Source organism: Ursus arctos, unplaced genomic scaffold (assembly GCF_023065955.2).
Source record: "Ursus arctos isolate Adak ecotype North America unplaced genomic scaffold, UrsArc2.0 scaffold_23, whole genome shotgun sequence".
Classification (NCBI taxonomy): Eukaryota; Metazoa; Chordata; class Mammalia; order Carnivora; family Ursidae; genus Ursus; species Ursus arctos.
This window is the reverse complement of record NW_026622908.1, coordinates 22,694,505-22,717,937: the sequence shown is the minus strand read 5'-3', so window position 1 is coordinate 22,717,937 and position 23,433 is coordinate 22,694,505. Positions and strand designations below refer to the sequence as shown.

Genomic DNA, 23,433 nt, shown 5'->3' with positions numbered 1-23,433 from the left:
AGCTTGGTGTATTTTAGGCACTATTCTGCACGCTTGACTCCAACCCTCTGGGAGCAGGCTGCATTATTCTTTCCACTTAACAGATGAGAAAACTGAGACCATCATGGATGAGACAACCTGCCCAGGTGTACGCGGGTAGTGAGTGCTGGAGCTCCAGTCACCAGGAGGCACTGTCATCCAAAGCAAGTACATTTAAGGCAGAAATGGGGGGGGGGGGGGGTCAGGGGAAGGCCGGTCCTTCAGATATCCACTGTGCAGTTTGTAGCCGAGACACAACAGTTGTGCATACAAAACCGCTTTCCCTAAATCCAACAAATATTTCATCAACTTTGCAATGTCAACTTATGAATATCAGTGATTCTAAAATAAGTTGGGAGTTTGCAGATCCTCTTGAGATTTTGAAGAAGGCTATGGCTCCAAAAAAATGCATATGCAGAATTTCGCATATAATTTGGGGAGGTCTGAAGGCCCTCCGAAAACTCTCCCAAGAGACCCCATGGGATCTAGGTTAAGAACCCCTGATTTAGAACAACACTGAACTCTATTGATACGAAAAGTTGAGTTGACCATAATCGGAAGAGAGGAAACTAAATTTGTATAGAAAAATCGAAATTTGAGTAGGGCTGTATGGCCTTAGGCAAACTACAGACTTTCCTGTATCCTGGTCATGGCTTCCCCCTCCCTCTGTGAACCTGGGTTTATTGTGAAGTTCAACAAGGTAATATTGGATAAAGGCTTTGAGTTCCCCAGAGAAATATGTCTTGCTTCTTTTTGAGAATTCCTTTCCAGACTCTGTAGCCCTAGGAAATTCACAATCCCAAATTAGACAACAAATTAGCAGGGAACAATTACTGCTGTGGGAATTCCAGAAAGAGGAGTGAGGGCCTGATTCCAGGTTCCTAAGCCTGGAGGAGCAAAGACCTGGCACTAGCGACTTCTTTAGGCTCATCACCCAGCGTCCCGCCCTGCTGGGGTCCAGTTTCTATAGGGGCGAGGCTGCTGGGTGATCTGTGTTGATAAGTGGTTGAATGTGGGGGGGGGGGCGGGGAGGAGAAGGAAGTGGTAATGTCAGCTGATGGTAGAAACAGACTCCTGAGAGTCTCTAATACCTGTAGTATTTGGAAATTAAGTCACCTCCTCCCCAGTCCCATCACCAAAGAACCAGGGCTGATTGACCAGCAACAAAGTGAGCCTCCCGTCTTCTCGCCTCTGCCCTCCACCCCTTAGATAGGCTGCCCTTTCGTATTTCCCTGCCTTTTAGAGGCAATTCTTGGAGCTTATTTTAATCAAATTTCACCTGGATAGGGAAGTTGAGGGTGAGGAGGAAGGCCCATAGCATAGGATTTCCTTGGTGTCAGACTCAGGCCCATAATACAGATAATACTTAATATTTATTGAGCATTTAGTATGAGCTAGGCAATGTGCTAAGGGCCCTATTATGTACATAGTCTCCTTAAATTCTCCTGTCTCAAAGTTTGATGATTATTCCCATTTTACAGATGAGAAAACTGAGATTCAGAGAGTTACTTAGCTTGGTTTAGGTCATTGTATTGGAAAAAACAAAACAAAACAAACCCAGGCCCCTGCCCTTCCTTCTCCTGGGTGTATCCCATACTCTCATGCTTCTGCTACACTCACTTTGGACACTTCTGATACCAGGTTATGTGTGGGTTTTTCCCCCCCATCAAGCAAGTCTTTAATACCAGCTGGTGTCCTACAATTGTACTCAATTCTGACAGTACCTGGGGAGAGCCTCACATCCCACAAGTCAAGGGCTCAGTCCCATGAGACTGTCCCCCCACTTCAGACACCAAGTGCAATCATTAGGTCCCCAAGTTACCCAAACTCCTATCCCACTTGGCTACAGTAGGAGGGCCCCGTGACTTCCTCCCCCTTGGATTCAGTGACTTGCTTGAGGGGCTCACAGAGCTCAGGGAATCTCTTACATTTACCAGTTACTAAAGGATATGATGAAGGATATGAATGAACAGCCCAATGAAGAGATACCTAGGGGAGGTCTGAGAGAGTCCCAAGCTTCTGCCCCCGTGGAGTTGGGGCGCATCAGCCCACTGGTACATGGATGTGTTCCCCAACCTGGAAGCTCTCCAAACCTTATACTATTGGGATTTTTATGGAAGTTTCCTCATTGCAGGCATGACTCACCATTAATTCCATTTTCAGTCCTTCTCCCTTCTCAAGAGAAGGAAGGGGTGGGGCTGAAAATTCCAAGCTTCTAATGGCTTGGATTTCTAATGAGCAGCGCCTTCCAGGAGCCCACCCAGAGTCACCTCATTAGGACAAAAGACACTCACTCGGATCACCCAGGAAATACAAGGGTGTCAGGAGCTCTGGGCCAGGACCTGGAGGCAGAGACCAGCATGTATTCTGTATGATCTCACAGTCGTAGAGTCGGAAAGTGGTGAGTCAAGGTGTTGAACACGGGTCTCTGACTGCCGAGGTCTTGCTCACAGTCGCTTGGCTGCGGTGGGCCGCAGAGGCATGGCTGGGATTTAAGAGTTTCTCTCTGAGAGGTGCACCTGGACCAGGCCCCTGCCTATGCAGTCTGCCCTGAGCCCTGGCGGTTCTGCCTTTCCCTAAGTTTCTGCCCTCATTTTCCCCTTCCACTCCATTGCTTACTGTTGACTCCAGGCCTCCGTCATAGGTCTCAGGTGTGCTCTTGGTGGCACCCTTGGCCTCCTCCATCCCTCGGTCTGGATGCCAGCGTGACTTTTCTTCCTAGAACTTGGCTTTGGGCCCAGCACCCCCTGCTCCTAAACAACCAGAGCCCCTCATGTGCTACAGAATAAAATCCGAACGCGCCAACCACTTGCTTCCTCTTCTCCTGCTCTCTGCCACATCCAAACTACACATACTGTCTACCCTCTTGTGTTGGGTTTTGTTCTGATACTGACATTTTCATCAAAACTGTTTAAAATGCATTTCAATGGTGTACATTGCCATGGTTCCTTTGGGGACAAGAATCAATATAAAATTGTAATCTACACAGGTCAATATTCATCATTTCCCAGTGGCACTGGCCACATTCAGTCCTTCCTCCTAGAAAGGCCTCCTCACACCCCTCCTGGATTGAGATGCTGCCTCTCTCTCAGGCTCCAGGTGCGGCTTCCCCAGGTTAGGTAAACCTCCCACTGCCCTGGGCCTGAATATCAGCCACTTCTCCCAACTTTTGTTCTCCATCGGACAGTACAAGCTGGGACCAAGCATGGCCTGAAGCCCCAGCACTTCCCTGAGTTAGACCCAGGTGTGAATTCTGCTCTGCCACTTCCTGCTGAGAGACCTTGAGCAAGTCACTTCATCTCGGAGTCTGTTTCTGCATTCACACTATGTGGGTAGTACCATCTGTTGTACGTGTACCTGTGGTTAAATGCCATATTCACAACATCCTAAGGGGTGGTAGAGACTGGTGGCTAGGATGATAGCCCTTGAAGCTGGGTTCAAACCCCGGCTCTACTACTTACTCACATTGTGACCTTGGATGAACTATTGAATGCTCAGTGACTCAGCTTCCCTATCATAAAATGGAGATGATAGGTTTATTATGAGGAATAAATGAGTTGATATACGTAAGATACTTAGATGCCTGGCACGGAGAAATTGATTTAAAAAAATGGGCTATTATCTCGTAAAGCATTCTTTCTCCTTATTCAAGATTCCATTCGCTATCCCTGTGCCTAGACTGCCACGGTCACAACAGAGGCGGTGTCTTGCATTTTATCCCTGAGCCCAATACCCTGCCTGGCATGTGCGCGGGATCTGTTTATGCTGCTGAACACACCCTGAGGGGCATCATGGGAAGATGCCTATAGATGCAAAGGATAGGGTTTCCAACTTGTGATCACCTGGCAGAGATGCTGAGGGGGAAGGGGAACTTGGGGATAGAAGTGGAAGGGGAGGAGGGTTGGCTCCCTTCCCCCTCTCCGCTCTCCCAAGCCGTGCTCTTAATCAGACTCAGAGTGTGTCATCCCGCCATCCCGTCAGGAGTCAGGACTCCTCTGCGGGGGTGGGGGTGGGGGTAGGTTTCAGGCCTCACCTGAGCCGTGCTACAGCCCCGCCTACCTCTGCCCCCATCCAGGGTGCTGCCCGCTCCGCCCCTCCCGCCGGGCCGGCCTCCAGCCCCGCCGCGTCCCTTCCAGCCAAAGCCCGGGGCCTCCCCGCGTGGCCACACCTCCCTCCCTCCCTCCCTCTCTCCCGGGCCCCGCAAGGGTTAAGGCAGCGGAGAGGAAAGGGTTGGGCTGACGTCGCTCAGGCTGAAGGTGGTTCCCCTCGGATGAGGATGGGAGAGCCTGGCGAGCTGAAACCCGAGCTCCCGCTCAGCTGGGGCTTGGGGAGGTCGCTGTAAGAGCCGCCTGCCCCGGCCTCCCGCGGTCCCTCGGCAGCCGTCGCTGAGCGGGCACCGGCGCGGGACGATGGAGCTGGGCTGCTGGACGCAGTTGGGGCTCACTTTTCTGCAGCTCCTCCTCATCTCATCCCTGCCTAGAGGTACCGTGAGTAGCGTTTAGGGTCCCCCCCGCCCGGGGCATTTCCCTCCTGGGTATGGTGGGGAGCATGCCCCCCCGGGGAGCCCCAGGGGATGGTGCTGGGAGAGAGGGGGTTGGGGGGGCGGCCAGCGCTGTTTCTCGTCTAATCTTGGGGGCTTGGCTGGTGGTGCCGGAGTGTCTGTCTTCCCTGAGAATGTGACACTGTTTTACCATCCCAACTTGTGGGACCGCACTGCCTCAGGAAGGGGTACCAGCTCCAGTTTACTTTGCCGGTTTTCATCTTTGTAAAGCACCGACCTACCTCCGGGAATCTATCCAGTCAGACTCACCCACTCTTGACTGGCAAAAGGGAGACGTTTCCCCTGGAAAGAGCCCCCCTCGGAGGTGAAGCGGGAAGGAGAGAAACCAATCAAGAGCAAGACTTGCAGCAAGGGTGTCCCTCCCGCGAATGTTGCTTGTCACACCCTTCAGCACAGAGCCCCAGCTGGGGAGATTGACTGGCTCAGCACAGATGCACTTCCTCCCTGATAAGAATGGGAAAGAAGAGAAAGCGAGGTGAAAAGTGCAAGCCCTTTCTGGGGACACAGAGCGTTTGTTTAGAAAGAGCTCCGGCTTGTGTGTTTTTCACTATCATTTTCTGAGCCGCAAACCCCATGTTAAATGGGCTCCCCGGGGCAAGTGAGGCTGAAATGCGACCCAGAGCTCTTGGGGGCCTCTGGGCCCGGTGAGGGGGTGGCAGGCTCGCTGGCAGCCAAGGAAGCAGGGACTTCTTAAAGCATCTGTCCTTAGGCGGCTCCAGTGGGGCAAGGTGTCAGGAGGTAGGTGGGACCTCATGAGGAAAGGACAGGCTGACATGTGCAGATGGGACAAAACAGGGCAGCTTTGGTCGGAGCAGGGAGTGTGTGATGGCCACTCGCCTTCTGTGCTTGTTACCTGTCACCTTGCAGGTTACTTGTCACCTGTGTTCTAGAGAGGTGCGTGCTTTGTGGCCGCGAGTAGCTGGTGAGTGTCCCAGAATGAAACAGGGCAAGTGGGGTGGTGATGGCATAAAATCAGTAGCCTCCTGTATGGATGGGGGACTTGACCTTAGGCACAGCCCTTCATGATGAACAAAAAGCCAAGATACACGCGCAGGGGGCTGGGTGGGAAACAACAACACCATTTTGGTCAATACGTGCCATCTACCTGTAGCCTGGTGGTCCCAGGTGAAGTCTCTCTCTCAAGCTGGAGTGTTTCATTTGAGTTTTGCCTGAATGGCATCTGGAGCAGCCCAAAGACAAATAACAAAGGAAGAAGGAGCCCCCCCCCCCCCCCCCCCCCCCGCAAGGGGCCTGATAATCCATAAACACAGATGCTCACCTGGGGGTAGTCAAGGACTTCGCATTAGGATTCCTCCCTGCTCCATCTCTGCCTTCTGGAGCCGAACCTCCGGGGCATGGTGGCCTAGCCCCACTCCAGGGGACGCCGGTGCCGGTTCCTTCCCAGAGCACCAGGGCTCCGAGGACTAGCTTCTTCCTGGCTGCCTCACTGCTCCCCTGCTTCCTTTTTTTTTTTTTTTTTTTTGGAACGTGGCAGGTGAGATAGCTCAAACCCATACAAGTTAGAGAACGGAGATCTCAAGTGCCCCTTTCTTCTTGCCCAGGATCTGGAGAAAACCATTTACTCCTGACCTGAGAAGCTCTTTTACCTTTTGCTATGCAAAAGCTTCAGGAAGGGTGCTTGGTTTCTTGGCAGTCAAGCTGCTGACCGAACCGGGGAGCAACTTCCAGCAACTTCACGTGTCGAGTGAGGATATTTTGGTTGTGGAAAGGTCACTTGCAGAGGGGGAGATGGAAGAATAGAAGGGAGATGGAGGAATAGAGTGGAGAAGGAAAATATTTCTTCAAGTAACGAGTGAGTCCACTCCCGGCTGGAATGCCGAGTCTGGCTGGGTCTAGAGAAGCCCGAAAGCAGATTTCGTCTCATGACTTTTGTACAAAGAGGGTTTGCCGAAACGTAAACATGCACTGGGGGGGCATGGGAGGTGGTTGCTCATCAGCACGGGACTCATGCTGGAGGATGAGAATGCAAACATTAGGCCAAGTGATAACCCAACATAAACAGCATGTGGGGGAGAAACCCGACTCCACTGACTTCACCAAATAGCAGGAGCTCTGCCAGCAGGATCCTGCCCGAGAGGAAAAACTCACTTAAAATATGTGGCTCTGGGGAATGAAACCTTAATATGGATAATTTTGCAAGTGTTGCTTCCAACAGACATGACTTTGAGGGGAACAAACATAAAGGCAACTGCGGGAAGATAATGTGAAGCCCAGATACTCAGTGGGCAGGCACAACCAGCTGAGAAAGGGAATGTGGAAAGAAAGCGAGGGGGAAGGAGAGGAGTGGCAAGAAAAAATTCAATGTTGGTTGATAATGGGATGTGTTAGCAAATTCCAAGGAGAGAGCTATGAAAATTGGGCCATCTCGGCTAGGGTGCATTTTTGTGGGGACCATGAAGACAGTGTTCCCCTGATCTATACTCTGAGAGCTCTGACTTCTGTACCAGAGATGGTGGGATCATGGGTTTTTGGAGCTGGGAGTGATTCTGGAGATCGTTTAGTTTGAGTACATTAATTTCAGAGGACAATGAGATGGAACATCTCTGAACATGGGTGATGTGCCCAGTCTGTGCGCCGAATGCTGTACTCGGACATGCATGAATTCTCAGCCCACGCCGATAAGGTAGGACTATTATTATCCTCATTTTTACAACTGAGGTTTAGAGAGGTTCTGTGACCTGTTCAAGGATACACAGGCATGGTTTCTCAAAAAATTAAACATTTGACCTAGCAATTCCACTTCTGGGTATATACACAAAAGAAGTGAAAGCAGGAACTTGAGCAGATATTGTGTATACCAATGTCCTTTGCAGCGTTATTCCCAGTAGCCAAAAAGTGGAAACAACCCAAAATGTCCATCAGTGGATAAACAAAATGTGGTGTATACATATAACGGAATCTTAATCAGCCTTAAAAAGGAATAAAGTTCAGGCTACAATAGGGATGAACTTTGAAGACATTATGCTAAGTGAAAGAAACCAGACACAAAGGACAAATAAATACCGTATGATTTTACTTATATAAGGTACGCAGAGCAGTCAGATTCATCGAGAAAGTAGAACAGTGGCCAGCAGGGGCTAGGGGGAGGCGGGATGGGGGAGTGAGGGCTCGGTGGGTGTAGAGTTTCACTATGAGATGATGACAAAGGTCTGGAGATGAATACTGGGGTTGGTTGCAAGAGCTACTGAATGGAACACTTAGAAGTGATTAAAATGGTAAATTTTACATTACTTATATTTTGCTGCAATAATGGTTTAAAAAAAGAGAGAGAGAGAGAGAGAGAGAATACACAGGCAGATGAGCCTGGGGGAGCCCAGACTGTCTAATTGCTGAGCCCAGGCTCACCTGGAACCCGGCTGACTTCAACTCACGCATCAAACGGGCAGATCGATCTTGCTGATGCACGTGTCCGCATGGCACAACTTCACGACATGTGTGGTGGGGGACAGTTCTTGCTAGCTCCAGTTTCGGTGGCACCGTTGCTCTGTCTGGGGTGGCTGTGGCAAAGAGGGAGACTGTAGAGCTGAAGGTCTGGCAGCCTTTGGGTCAAAGTGCCTGCAAAAGTATGTAGTAGGACACAGTGCTTAAAATGTCTTGAACCTGAGGGCTTTGAGGTAGGCTGGCCCTCTCTGTGGCCAGACACCCCACCTTTCCAACCCCCACTTGTGTCACCAGCCACTCCCTACTGGCATTTGAGATTTTGACTGCCATTCTTGAGAGGGCTGGAGCAGAAAAGGCAAGTGAAAGCCAGAAGGTGGGGGACTGAGTGCTGGATGGGGAGAAAGGCGACAGAGGATTGAGTAGCTTGACAGGACTTTTAAAAGAAGGAACGTAAATATATTTAAACATGTGGGTTTTGTAGAACACATGGAACCCTCTGTGACCACCCACTCTTTCCATAAAATGTCTTATTCCCGTAAGAGTCCTCGAGCATGAGCTTTTGGTGGAAACAGGATGAGGCTGGGTATTGTGTCTGGATCAGTAAGCTGGGGAAAAAGCACCTTTGGGCATGGGAGTGTCTCCGAAATATTCCGAAGTCTTAGGGAGGGCTTTGGAATACCACTGGCGTGGACTGAAGGTTTGATTTAAAACTCACCTACATCTGGGTTACACTGGCTAGACAGAAATGGCCTAGAGAATGGTGTCTGGGGGATCTAATGACTGGTCTTAAGTCAGAAATTATTTCCACCTGCCCCGCTAGGGGCGGCCAATCCCCACGCAAGAGAAACTTCTCTACCTGCCTCTCCTGAGACCAGCTCTAGAAGCTGCGATCAATTTGGGGTATATGCAGGTTGGGGGAGGTACCACTGCAGTGATAAATGAGGGAAATTTGTACCCCCCTTCCCCCACATGGAGGAGGACCTGTCACCCTCACTCAGGGATATGTGAGAGTCACAAGAACCCAGGTCCCTCCCTCCCTCTTTTTTTTTTTTTTTATTTAAAGGGGAGGGAAATGCAGTGTTTACGTTTTCCAGTTCCTGAATTCCGGGAGAGAGGACCCCGAGGCCAGCTGGAGCTTTGAAAGCTACCAGATCAGTGGCAGAAAGTCCATTGGATTCCAAGCCTGGTCTGCGTTGAAGGAATGCTGTTTGTCAGCCATCATAAGATCTGGGCTGAAGCATTAGGTTTATGGTGGAGAGAAAGAAGTGAAAATGTAGGAAAAAGCAAACGTGCCACTTATAAACAAAACCACTCAAGGAAAGCAGAGAATTAGAGTTAGCTGGAGATACTCTACTCTCTTAATCAAAGGCACATCTACTACTCCCCACTCAGCCCCACTCCTCTCATTTTTTCTTGGGTACAATTATATGTGAGTTGAAGCAGAGTGGGTAGGGGTTGTACCTCAAATTCTTCATCCTTGATGGTGGAAGCACCAAACGGCCTCCCATCTTATCATAGATAAGGGATCTAACTGTAAGTTTGGCCACCCGAATAATTTATGGAGTTTGTGGTAAATAGCAGGCACTGTCCTAGATGCTTTACGTTTGATTTATTTAATCACACATGGTGGAACTTGGTAGAGAGTGCTTACCCAGGTCACAAGGCTGGATATCTGTATCTTGAACCCAGACAGTCTGACTCCATAACGTACACCCTGAAACACTCGTAACCCTGCTACGCTAAGCACTGAGTCCAACTCTGGTGGATCTGCTGGCCTTATTTTGGCTGAATCCTAACGGAGCATGGTGTTACTAGGGAAATCTGGTTATCCCTCCGACGCTCTAAATGTCCTAAAGGAAACTGTGGCACTGAGCAGACCAAAACTCTAACCAGTTTTTGGGATAGCTGTCCCCAGGATCATGTGTCTTACTCTGATTCAGCGTAGGAAGTGAGAATTTCTCTGTCTCATGGTCAACTTTTATAATTAGACTCATGTGTCTGCAAAGCGACAGAATTAAGTATGAGCCATGTTTCACGTCCAGCCCTGACACTTTGTAGCTTAGCTCCTTTATGGATTTATTCTGTCAAGATCATCAATGTGTAAACTCTTAGGCTGTGGAATGGGAGAAGCAGGCCTGGAATGAATAAAGGAAAGCATTTTTTCCCTTCTTTTTTGGCATAATGCAGTTGATGGCTATAGCAGGGGATGGAGACACGATCCCCTTCCAGTTAAATTAAGATGGGTTTTAACCAATTCATTTCAACTTTGAATGAGGACCTACTGTCTACCTGAAACTAATGTCAAGCAGGTAATAGAAGTGCCCCCGTCGGGTGGGCAGCGAATGAGGGCACCTATTTCTGTCACTCTCCCGCCTCTGGAGTTGGGCAAACGCCCTTCTTCCTGCAGGGCGGGCGTCTTTAGCACCATCCTCTCTGTGGTCCGGGCTGTTTCAGAGGGCAAAGTTAGTGGTTTGGCAGCTAGTATCTGTGTGAGTAGAAGTCTGGTCAGTTGGTTTGGTGATTGGAAAACCGGGGCTGCTGCCAGAACAGAGTGAGGACCACATTCAGGCAACGTTAGCTCATGGGGAGACACAGCAATTGTCCTCATAAGCTGAATTCACGCTTGGTTAAAAAAAAAAAGAAATTCCAGCCCGTTTAATGGAAAACCACAAAATGGAGGGGATGTTGGCCCAGTTTGCTTCAAATCAAATGAATCATTTGAAGAATCTGGAGAACTCAAGTGTCTGTGTTTTTCAGAGTCCCCCCTCTCCTTCATAGGATCCGTTTGCGGGTGATCACTGAATCCCCCTTCTGTGGGGATCTTACCTCAGGATCCATAGTGAAGGTGGAGCGCACCAGAGACGTCCCCGGATGAGTTGCCTGAGCTTGGCTTCTAGCTGGTCACATCTACTCCCCTGGTTCCCCACACGCCCCTGGCCCACCTGGATGGGAGCAGAAGGGGGGGCTTGGCTGTCAGTAAGGAAGCTTTGTTGCAGGGCTTCTTGGTCTGGCTTCCTGCCTCCCAGTGGGTGGCTGACTGCCTGCCTCTCAAGGTGCTCAGCCTCCCTTCTGGGCGAGCCCAGCTCCCCTGGACCAGCCCACCGGTGGAACAGAACAAGCGAGCATCCCAAGTCGTCGTGGAAGCGAGCTACAAACTGCAAGAAACCAAAATATTCACCAGGAATGGACCAAATGGATTCCTCATACCGCAAAATCGAGAGACTCCCACAGTGTCCCAGCAAGAAATGTTTCTTTTTTTTTTTTTTTAAAGATTTTATTTATTTATTCGACAGAGTTAGAGACAGCCAGAGAGAGAGGGAACACAAGCAGGGGGAGTGGGAGAGGAAGAAGCAGGCTCCTAGTGGAGGAGCCTGATGTGGGGCTCGATCCCATAATGCCGGGATCACGCCCTGAGCGTGAAGGCAGACGCTTAACCACTGTGCCACCCAGGCGCCCCAGCAAGAGACGTTTCTAACATCCCTCTCGGTCAGCACTCACCTTTCCCTGGGAAGCGCACGTGCTTCCCGTGCAATGCTTAGGTATTTACTCAGCAGACATGCTCGTGCACTGACCAGGTGCCAGGTGCGTTCCTCGTGCTTGCCCTGGTCGGTAAGACAGAGCCCTTTCCCTTGAGGCACTGGCAGTCCGTAGAAAGGGCTGATGGTCCAGTCTGGCGTTTTCCGAAGTGGGTTTCATGGCATTCTAATGCTGGAAGATCTTCAGCAAAAATAAACAGCCAAAACCCAGGGCGTTAGGACGAACAGAGTCTGGGGGGTGTGGAGACTGGCTATGCACAGAGCATTTACAGACGTTGCAAAGCCCTGTAATAAAGAAAGCTGTGATTAGCATTTTATAAGGTTAAGCACAGAACCTCTTTTCACATCATACCTTCTACAATCCCGGAGCATTAGGGCTCCCTGGAATATAGTTTGGAAAACTCTGCTCTCTTGCCCCTAATGAATGCAACATTGAAGACCGCCTCACCATTAAGGAGGATTGGAAAGTCCGTGAAACACCGGCTTCTCTTCAGACTTCTGCTGAGGGCCTGGCAGGAAGTCTGACGCCCTAGCCCCTTACCGCTCCCCGAGAGGGCAAAAGAGCCGTGGAGATGGCCCCATTCGTGTTGAGAAACGTCCTCGCCAGCACTGACCTGCATGGTTCGTTGAGAAAATTCATTTCTCGTCTTCAGGTTGCCGACAGTAACGCGGCGGGTCTGGGATCAGTGGGCAAACAGCATCCGATGAATGTGCACCCACGGTGGTGTGGCAGGACCGGGGAGCCGTAGGGCTGCGGCCCAACTTCCTGGCTAGATGCTATCTTTGGCGACAGTCACATGGTCTCTCCTTCCCAAATGAGGGGGCTGTCTGAGCATCCTTCTAATCCCCAGGGGCACCGAGTCCCGGGACCCTTCATCACCAACTCCCGTCTCTTCTCCGCCCCACCTGCCCCACCGCACACCCAGAGGCTTGTCCCCAAGTCCCCCGTTATTTGCCCTGGTGTTTGCCGGCTCCGGTATAACCCAGTCACCGGGACCCTGATTTGCACACCCTGAAGTGATCGGGGCTCTTTATGCTGGGGCCCTACCCCACAGAGACAGCACGTGACTTTGAGCTTTGAGCTGCTCCTCAACCCATTGTTTGCTGTTTCTGGGAACTTCTTTGTTCCTGCCTTTGCTAAATATTGTTCTCGTTGTCATGCAACGCAGCTTCTCCCTTGGCGGTAGCCTTGCCTGCCTCCTGTCTCTGCCCTGACTTGTTTCAGACTGGGTAACTGCAGTGGCAACGGGTGGGGAATAAAACCAGTTGTTCCTTCAAGGGGTATCCTGCCGAAGTGGACTCGAGTCACCCATGACCTCAGCGAAGATGCAGCCCTCACTCGCCTTAACTGTGGGCTTCATCTTTGGTATGGATGTGTCGGTGTTTGAATACACACGTACGCAGAGGAGTAGAGACGTGGATGTGAAGATGTGTATATGTGGGGTGTACGCTATTGTGGTTTAAATATGGGCCAGGGTTTGACTCTGTCGTTTATGGCTGCTTTTCTTGGGCAAGTTCCTGAACTTCTTTCATGTGGCCTTCCCACCTTCCAACCTGTAGACTGAGGATAATAGTGTCTTTTGGGTTTATTGCAGGGGTTAAATGACAATCGGCTTAAAATGCTTAGTGAAGCGTCTTGCAAAATGGAGTGTTCTGGAAATTAGAGTTGTCTCCTTCTCTGCCTTCTCCTGTTCTTCCCACTAGCACATGTTTGGAAACGAAAAGAAATCCTAGGTGTTCTGTCTGTAGTAAGATGGGAGTGACAAGGTCCTCTTGAGGTCCTCTTTGCCTCAGGCCACAGTCCTATGCTGTTCATCCGTGGCTCTGTCAGAAAAAACTTCCCGAATGAGTCAACATTTGCTTCCTTCCCTTGGCTTTATCATGCATCCACTGTACAGCCTTAGGGGAAATGTCTTCTCCCTGCGGTGCCTTAGTTTCTCCATGCTTGAAACAGGGCGAGCGGTAGTTTCTTGCAGGGGCTGAGAGGTCGAGAGGTCGGGGGTTTTTCAGGGTAGGTGATTCTGGGTCAGTGGCCTTGCATCCCTAACAGAAGATGTTGTCCTGAGCCCCTGTCGTGATTCAGGGGTGCAGCCAGGCGGGAATTGGCTCCAGCCTGCAGAGCTGGGGGAGGTAACTCTAATGAGGGCGAGCCTGCCCAAGCTGCTGTCAGCTTAGCGTTTAGCGAGCCGGACATACCATCATAGACGCATCATCCTCGCTCAGCATCCGTCCACACTCGACCTGTGCAGTTGGCCAGCTGGCTTTGGTAGAAGGAAAATGTGCCTTCTGCCTGGCATCAGTGACCATGGATATGAAGTCAGTAACACTAACTCTAGAAGCTATTGGCAAGGAGGTAGATGGGGCCGACCAAGACTCCTGTGTGGCCTTGACATGCTCTGATTCAGAAGGAAGGCTTTGGAAGTGTGGAAGACTGGGGGCTGGTGGCGGGGGGAAGGGGGCAGATAGTTTGTAGAATTCTCGGATCCAGGGAAATCCACTTTGGATTTTTAGGGGATGGCTTGAGTTTTATTGTTTTTAACTTAGCCATTCTAAATGCTTCGGCTGATGTCATATTTGCTGAATTCTATTGCCAAGTACTTTTAGACGCATTATTAAATTTTTTTCGTAGTGGCCAATTCTGCTAAAAAAATAAGATCCAGTCAGCTCATATTCCAACGATGGAAATAACCCAGAAGCAGCTGTCCTTCAAGGATTTCCAGCACCACAGTTGTTGAGGGTCATGGCAACTGGGGGCGCTGCCAGATGCCAGAGTTTAGGTTTTGTTCCCTTTGTCTCTGGATGTAGAATTTCTATTTCTAGAAGAGAAGCAGCAGGAGGTAAACTATGTCCTATTTAAATAGGTGTCTGAAGAGGGGGTATTAGAGATCTAGAAGCAAGGGGAGGAGCTCAGAATGCCATGATTTCAATATGAGCATACTGCCTGAAAACGCCATGTGTGTGTGGGCCTCAGGAGAAGACAGCATCCCTCAGCCCCTTCACTCCCTTAGCCACCTGTGCCTCAGCCCAAGACGGGATGGCTTCATGTCCTGCAGAGAAGAACGGTAACGTCTGGATAAATCTGCAAAGCCCTTTCTGCTCATTGCCTTTTTCAGTCATGATGATGTCAACAACCCCATCGACCTACATCCACCCCCTTGAGGCTTCGGGCTAAGGCGTCTTGTCCACGATTGCCCAGCGGTGCACAAGAGGGACAGACTCAGGATTAACATCTGGGTGGTCTGATTCCCAAACGGGTCCATCTCATCAGTGCTGCATTCCCAAGGCTGCCAAGTCAGAGGTGTGAACTCTCTAGAATCAAGGTAGCGTGTTGGGAGGAATGAGATTCTGGAAGAGGTGGGTTCTGATCTTTCTTCTTTCACCTGAAAACCGCGCCACCTGGGGCAGTGTGTTTACTCTGTCTATTCCTCAGTTTCCTCATCTGTTAAATGAAGACAATCGGACTGACTTTGAAGGCTGGCTGTGAGGATTCAGTGAGCGGGTATGGGCCCAGGGCCGGGAAGCATTCCCTGGGGTGCCGGGGCCCAGGGTGCCTAGGAGGATGAACAGAGAGCCACAGTGGAGAGCAGCGTGCTTAATAAAGGGTGAGCAGGGAAATCAAGTGGCAAACTGATTTTTGCCTCCTTGTCCCTCTGCATTGTACGCATGCCTAAAATCCAGATTTCTATGTACTCCGTTAAAAGTTTGATCACTCCTGGTACCCAAAGGGGGTGATGAAAACCTTGACTCCACAGCTGTCATTATCTCATTAACGAGAGGGGCTGTGGGAGGGGCAGCCCCAGGTCACCGAGGTGGGGAATCCAGCCAGGCTGGGACTGAGGGTCTCTGGCCGACAGCGTGGTCCTCAAAGGCTCAGGAGGAGACACGGAGTCAGCAAGCATTCCCTGTCCCCTGACTCACAGTCCTGCCTGCCTGGGGTTTGCTTGTCATCGATCCTGATCCTGTGAGCAGGTGGCCTGACCCTGGGGCAGTCAGGAAAGTGGTGGGCTGCAGAGCCGTCCTCAGCCTGGGGAGTAATCTCACCAGAGGAGGCGGGCTGGGCGTGAGGGGCCCAAGCTGTCTAATCGGATCTCCCGCCGAGGCAAACGTCTTTTTTCCTCCCTCTGATCTCAGAAGGTTTATAGAACGCAGCAAGGTAAAGACTCGGTAGAAATGTTGATTACCCGCGGTTAGCTGGGAGGACTTGGAGGTTTTGGTGGACAGAAAGGAGGGTTCAAATATCAAGGAGGAGCGGGCATAGCACCAAAGTGCCTTTCTTTGCCACCTTCTGGGGTGGTTTTAGCCTGGGCCTTTAATCTGACAACTGATGTTTCAATCATGTGAGGAACAGGTCCACCCTTGTTTTCCTGAAGAATCTTCTGAGGTTTCTCAGATGGACCTTAACGGCCGTCAGGGTCAACAGATTTCCTTAAAATCTGGTGTTGAGCACCTGGCGCTTGGAGGCTACGTTTCGGAGGACACAGTTGGCGCCCCCTGCCATTCTGTGGGATTCCCTGTTCTCCACCTTGTCAGCAGGAGAGAGAGGCTCGGTGCTGGAGAGCCTCCAGGCAGAGACTATCAGGCCACTGAGGGACCCTGCAACATGATGACGGCGACGACGATGACGTCAGCCGGCTTGCTTTGCCCCATTCATTTATTCAGTCTCCACTCTGTGAAAGCCGAGCTGGCACCAGCTCGTCAGCGTGGCCGTCATTGTCTCGGCATTCCCATTGTTACAGCAGGACCGGGAGGTGGAGTGCATTCCGTTTTCCAAAATGAGTTCTGGAAGAAGCAAAGCTGGACCAAGATTACTGGGCTCTCCACCGTGCATGGGAGACACTGGGATGGCCGCTGAGAGGGGCCCTTGGGCCAAGCTCGGGCTACCGACGTCCTTTGCGACTCTCTTGCTTTCATTTGCCCTGATTTAAAAAAGAGGGGAGGGGGCACCTGCACACACGGGAAAATGATGCAGCAATTTGAAACCACTTTTGAAGACTACTCAGTGTTAAGAGAAGACGTCCATGATCTGAGAAAAAAAAAGTTTCTAACACAGACCATTATATGTTCCCAGTTTGGAGAAGAAGCCTGTGTCCACATGCGTCAGTATCTACGTGTGGACATATGTAGAAGACAGCATCCCTCAGCCCCTTCACTCCCTTAGCCACCCGTGCCTCCGCCCAAGACGGGGTGGCTTCGTGTCCTGCAGAGAAGAACGGTAATTCTTAGCATTAGTCCCGAATATTTTTTATTCCTTTATGATTTTATTTTTGAAGCTTTCATAAGAAATCTTTTATGTTAAAATGTGTCATGTTTCATTAAAGAAAAAAAAAATATTTTATCCAATGGAAGAGCTCGGGATGAGTCAATGTGCACGTGCTCGGAACTCTCTGAGCTCGATTTTGTCCTGGGGCTCTGTTCATCCCAGGGCCCTGCCCTGTGAGCTCTTTGCACTTTCTTTGTGCTTCTTTCCCGGGAAGCACTGACAGGACAAAACGCCTCCGTAACTTTTATAGGCTTTGTTCCTAAATGTGGAAGGCAAAGTAAAATGTGCTCACCTCCAGTAGCTGGTCACACTGGGGGTTGTCCTGGCCTGTTTCCCCCTGAGCAGCACGTTCGTTTCCCCGAGGCCCCCAATCCTACTGGCCTCCCTTCTTCCCAGAATTAACTCCCTAGGAAAGCTTTGACGTTTCTCTCTACTTCTTCTCCTACTTAGTGCTTTTCCTCATTTTCCCCGCTTGTAAAGTGAAGAAGTAGGGCTACATCCTTTTAACTTAAAAGAAAATATATTACCGATCTCCCTGGGTCCTGCTGAAGATTCAGTTGCATGAACAATATAAAAGCACTTTAGTTACACGAATGCTCACGTGCTTTAGTGTACACACATTACAACGTTCAGCAACTTATGCTCTCGGGGCTTCTCTCAATGCTAGTTTCTGGAACTGGCCTTGGGCGCCATATTGAAATTCCCTGAAATCTGTACAGGTAAAGCCAAATGACCAATACGCCCTTTCTGCAAAGATAATTCTAATAAATGGAGGGAAAAAAAAGTCTAGGAGATCGCTTTTGTCTGCTTACTGCATTTTTAAATCTCGGCAGCTGGTCAACTTTAAATATTTCTTACAGAACATTTCACTTATCTATTTATTTCTTACACATATATTTTGGGAGCACTTTCTTGTCTCTGTTAAGGCTGGGGAGAAAGAAGGTTGATGGACTTGCCAGACCAGAGGCTCGAGTACAAAACCATTAAAACCATTGCCTCTGGGGCGCCTGGGTGGTTCAGTCGGTGAAGCCTCTGCCTTGGGCTCAGGTCATGATCCCAGGGACCTGGGATTGAGTCCCACATTTGGCTCCCTGCTCAGCGGAGAGCCTGCTTCTCCCTCGCCCTCTGCCCCTCATCCCTGCTCGTTCTCTCTCTCTCTCAAATAAAAAATAAATGAAATCTTTAAAAAAAACAAAAAACAAAAACAAAAAACCATTGCCTCCTCTGGCACTTCTACAGATGTCTACCTGTGATTTGATTTAACCCCCTGACCCCGTGAGTCCTGTAGATTTGGTGCCAATGTCTGTTCATGACGATCCATTTGTTCTCAGAATCCTACATTTTCCTTACCACGGTTGGCGATTGTGTGTTTGCATGGTCCGTTTGCCCAAAGCCGCCTCCTCTGTGAAACCGTGACTTCCATGAGGCTGGGACGGTGTCTGTTTTTCCTCTCCATCATAGCTCAGCACCCAGCCGCCTACGGGGGCACAGGGCACACTGGTAGATCCTTGTGCAATGAGAGAATGGATTCGTCAGTTCACCCATACTCTCGGCACTGTGCTCAGTGGGGAAACTCAGTGATTAAATGACCGGCTGTGGGTCAAGGGTCAACCTTTTTTTTTTTTTTTGAGAAGACACAAGTCCCCAGTGGGTGCTGTAATAAATTACCACAGACTTACTAGAAACTTAAAACAGCACATATTTATTTCTTATAGTGCTGGAGGTCAGAAGTTTGACGTGTTTTGAGTCTTTTGAGCCTAAAATCAAGGTGTTGGCAGGCCTGCGTTCCTCCCGGAGGCCCCAGGAGGGAATGTGTTTCCTTGTCCCGTCCGTCTGTCTTCTAGACACTGTCTGCGTTCCTTGGCTCATGGTCCCTCCTCCGTCTTCAGAGCGCATCAATCCTGTCTCTGCTTCTGCTGTTACTTCTCCTTTTCTGACTCTGACCGTCCTGCCTGCCTCTTACAAGAGTCCTTGCGATGACATAGGGCCCACCTGGACGGTCCAGCATACTCTTCCCATCTCAACATCCTGAAATTGGCTACATCTGCAAACTCCCTTTTGCCATGTCCGGCAACATTTTCACAGTTTGGGGGGTTAGGATGTGGGCATCTTTGGGAGGGCCGTTATTCTGTATGCCACACACAGAGTCCTTGAAAAGGAGCCAGCTGGCCGAACTGACAGACAGAATGGGCTTCCGGGGATCATTCCCTTTGGCTAAGATGATACAATGCCCTGGACCTTACCTATAAAGTTAATGTAATGGGCTTGGGAGGGCAGAGGGGAGCTTGCTCATCGAAGTTAAAAGAAATGCCAATGAAAGCATTTTAAGGAATTAATTCCTGGGTAAAAAGGAGGCCCAGAATATTCCACGGCTGTGCCAGAGGTGAGCAAGCCTGCTGCTTAGGGGGAAATAGGCTTCGCTCTCTGTTGGAGTAGAGCAGACCTTACTTGGCCTTCTACATTTAAGTATAAAGTCTTATAAAAGTTGTGAATTACATTTATCCTGTCATTGCCCTCCCGGGAGTTATTAGTGTTTCTAAATTCTTAGAAAACCTAGAAGGATGTAGTGCTTGCCCTAAGGTGAACAGAGGGAGGGGATAAGACATGAACCATACCCCACAGGCATATTTGCTGGACAAGCTGGGGGCTGGAGACAAGGGATTTGGACCCAAGGCAGGCAACCTGGACCGACCATTCCAGGCACCTCTTTACAGATGGAAAGTGTGCCAGCTCTGATATTAGGAAATTATGGGGTGAAGCCAGCTCGCCTGGCTTGTCGTTCCAAGCCAGACCTACTGAGTGGAAATATTTGACTATTGAAGAGAGGGTAGGGTAGCTGTAACGTTAAGGCGGGTTCATTCACACACATTCACATCAAGCACCTTGTGTGTGCCAGACCCTTCCCTACAGCCATGAACTTGTCAGATGTGGTTCCGATGAGCTTATGGTCCTGGAAGGGACACAGACAATAAGCAAGTAAGTGAATACGTGGAAAGTGAGTATAAGTTGTGGTAGGGGCTGTGCAAGGAAGCGACTGGGTTGCTGTGGTAGAAATTACCATGGAGGGGTGGGCCGAGGTATGTACTTCGGTGAGAAAGTCAGCGAGGACCTCTCCGAGCAGGTGTCAATTATAATAAGCCCTCACGGTTGAAACAGAGGCAGTGCGAAAAGCAAATGTGAAGGCCTTGAGGTGGGCAAGAGCTTGGTGGTTTTGAGAAACTTGTAGAAGGTGGGAGACAGTAGCCAAGGAAAGGGTTGGAGGGATAAGGAGTGAGCGGTTCTCAGCGGAGCCACAATGGAGCATTTGGACTTTGTTCCAAATACAGTGTGAAACAACACCAACATTTTAAGTAAGAAACTGATGTGCTATACATTTAAGAAATAAGATCCTTGAAAAATGTGGGTGTTCTGTGCTCTTTTCCTTTTTAAGCTACTAGTTATTGAATGCTTATTACACACTGGGCACTGTGTTAAGCTCTTCTATACACAGATTTAGTCCTTAAAGCCGGCCCCTGAGTTGGAGAAAATGGACTCATTTTACTGGATGATAAACAGAGGCTGAGTGGGGAAAGTAACTGGGCCAAGGTCTTAGCCTCAGTAAGTAGCAGGAGTGGCATTCCAAACCCAAGTCTGTCTGACCTCAATGCCTGAGCCTCTAAGAGGCATTTTGTTTTCTCTTGCTTTTCTTTATGTTAAAAAAATTGTGGCAAAATATATGTAATGTGAAATTTGCTGTATGAACCATTTTAAGTATACAGCTCAGTGGCATTAATTATATTCCCAGTATTGTGTTTCCAAAACTTTTTCAAGACAACCTTTGTCCTGTTGTGACTGGCTCCTTTCACTTAGCGTAGGACGTGGCGTATTTTCACCGTTCATCTGTACTGTAGCAAGTAGCAGCGTCTCATTCCTTTTCATGGCTGAGTAATATCCCACACTCTTAACATTGTATCATAGGCCACGTTTTGTTTATTCACTTATCTTTTGATGGACACTTGGGCTCTTTCCACCTTTTGGCTGTTAGGAATAATGCTGCTGTGGACACTGGCATACACGTATCCGTTTGAGTCCCTGTTTTTGATTTTTGGCATATATACACAGGAGTAGAATTGCTGGGACATATATTTCTATGTTTATCTTCCTCTCTTTGTAAAGATTTATGTATTTTAGAGAGTGAGAGCATGCAGGCATGTGTGAGTTGGGGAGGGACAAGGGGTGAGGGAGAGAGAGAATCCTCAAGCAGACTCGCCACTCCCTGAGCGTGCTGCCCAATGCGGGGCTTGATCTCATGACCCTGAGATCATGACCTGAGTCGAAACCAAGAGTCAGATGGATGCTCAGCTGAATGAGCCCCCCGGGCGCCCCTATGTTTCCTTTTGAAGGAACCACAGCACTGGTTTCCACAGCACCTATCCCCATTTCCATTCCCACCAGCCATGCAGGAGGGTTCCATGTGCTCTACATCTTTGCCAACTCTTGTTATTTCCCTTTCTTATAGCCATCCAAGTCCTGTGAGGTCTTCATGGCTTTGATGTGCATTTCCCCAGTGGCTTGTGACATCAACGATCTTCTTATGAGCTTATCGGCCATTTGTTTATCTTCTTTGGAGAAATACCCATTCGTGCTACTTGCCTACTTAAAAACTTGGGTTGTTTGTCTTTTTGTGGTTGAATTGTAAGAGCTCTCTATGTATTTTTGATATTCAGCCCATATCAAATATTTAATTTGCAAACTTTTCTCCCATTTTGTAGACTTTTCACTTCCTTGACAATGTCCTTTGCTGCACAACATTTTTAAGTTGTGATAAAGTCCAGCTTACCTGTTTTTCGTGTGTTGTTCATGTGGAAGTGTCATTTCTAAGGATTGATTGCCAAATACGATGGAGATTTCCTTTGTGTTTGCTCCTGCTCTTTCTCACTTTTAACCAGGACGTTCTTGTGTACATTTTAGACGTCATTCGTGTCAGCCAGCTGACATCAGAAACATGGGAAACTCAGCTAAGTCTGTCCTGGTGTCTGTCCTGGAGAGACCCACAGAGTAGTGGGGGAGACAAAACTTCACTTAGTGACACTGTCATGGTAATCTCTCCCAATCATTCCCAAATACCAGTGTGAGGATCTTTACTGGTCTGCCAAAGTTTGTGGGAAGAGAAATAAGAGCATTTTTCATAAATCTAGATTTATTCCATTTAAGGAACTCTCCCTTATTATGCAAGTGGTTCCTTTCTATGATGCTAGAATGTTCTTATGAACTGAGTCTGAACAGGAGATGGTGATAGTTTCTCTAGATGGTTCTCCTTGGCAGAGTAAGGATGATCAACTCAGTGTCAGATTTCCAAATTTAGGGGAGGAAAATGGAAAGCTAAACTGTGAAATTCGAGAGGTTAGAAGCCACCGCAGATGCTAGCGTGGGTTTATGTGGGCCTGCAAAGCATGCTGGGGGATCCCTGCCCAGGGTTTTAAGGGAAGGCTCCACAGAGGAGCCAGATTCACTTTCTCCCTCAAATATCTGACCTATTTCTTCTTCAATCATCGTCTTTGTGCAAAACTTTTAGACATGGAGAGTGGGGAGGAAAGAAGAGCAAATCAAAGCTCAGTCTGTTTCTTGGACTGGGTTCCTCTGGGCAGCCGCCGACTGATTCCTCTTATAGAATTTACCAGATGGTTTTTCTTTTTCATTTACTTAAGGTATGTTTTAAAAAAGAAAGAAAGACAGAAGTCCTACCCAGAAAGGAATACTTTTTTTTTTTTTTCTCATGGGAAAGAACACTCAGTTGTATTTGGGGACTGAATGAAGTTCTGCCAATGAGTTCACCGTGGTAAAGCACTGAAATTCTCCCAAACATACTAATTAAGATAGTTTTTGTCTTTTCTGTTGGTTTTAGCTTTGAAGATACGATAAAAATGGCATGCTGCGAAATTGAGGAGCCAAGTTTGGAGGAAATGACGTGGTCTCTATTTGGCAATTGGCCTTGAACTTGAACGGCCTAGTCTAGAGAGTGTTCTCCAAACTTGTTTGATGGCCCAAGTGCCTGGGCTGTGCTGTACAGCTGTTCGGTTGAATGGTTCCTCCTGGAGTTGTGCAGTGCACAACGTATATAGCTGTAAGCAGTAGCCTGATATACCCCAGCAAAAATAGAAATGAGCACAGACACTCAAGAACTGTTTGCTCGGCTATAAATTATTTATGTGCATATCCACTTAGATTATACATTGATAAGACATGAGTTCTTTTCCTTTTTTTTTTTAAATTTAAGAAATAAAAGTGAATACTGTTTTTAACAGAATTTCACCTGAGCCCCAGTGGATGGTCTTGAACACCCTTCAGGTTAGGCCACCGTACATGGCCTTCTCTATCATTCGGGCAGGGCGATGCGTTTGTGGGGCAAGGTTGCTTTGTGGCTATAGAGTATTTATGGGTCTCACCCCTTCCTACTGGAACCCCTGTGCTCAGCTGCTGGTTCCCATTTCAGAGTACACGGTCATCAACGAAGCCTGCCCCGGAGCCGAGTGGAATATCATGTGTCGGGAGTGCTGCGAGTACGATCAGATCGAGTGCGTCTGCCCCGGAAAGAAGGAAGTGGTGGGTTACACCATCCCTTGCTGCAGGAACGAGGAGAATGAGTGTGACTCCTGCCTCATTCACCCAGGTGAGTG

General features: G+C 49.0%; 1 protein-coding gene across 5 annotated transcripts in view; it reads left to right on the top strand.

The window, feature by feature from the left end:
* Positions 1-23,433, top strand: part of PAMR1 (peptidase domain containing associated with muscle regeneration 1) — a 151,387-nt gene that overhangs the window by 75,728 nt on the left and 52,226 nt on the right. For 2 of the 5 annotated variants that reach the window (XM_057317240.1, XM_048215238.2), the window contains exon 2: positions 23,250-23,426. In XM_057317240.1, the coding sequence (XP_057173223.1) occupies positions 23,297-23,426 (130 nt within the window). In that variant the 5' untranslated portion in view covers positions 23,250-23,296. Of the gene's footprint in view, positions 1-3,971; positions 16,730-23,249; positions 23,427-23,433 lie in introns of those variants that run through there. The other 3 variants (XM_026512111.4, XM_026512114.4, XM_026512113.4) reach the window with 3 other exon arrangements.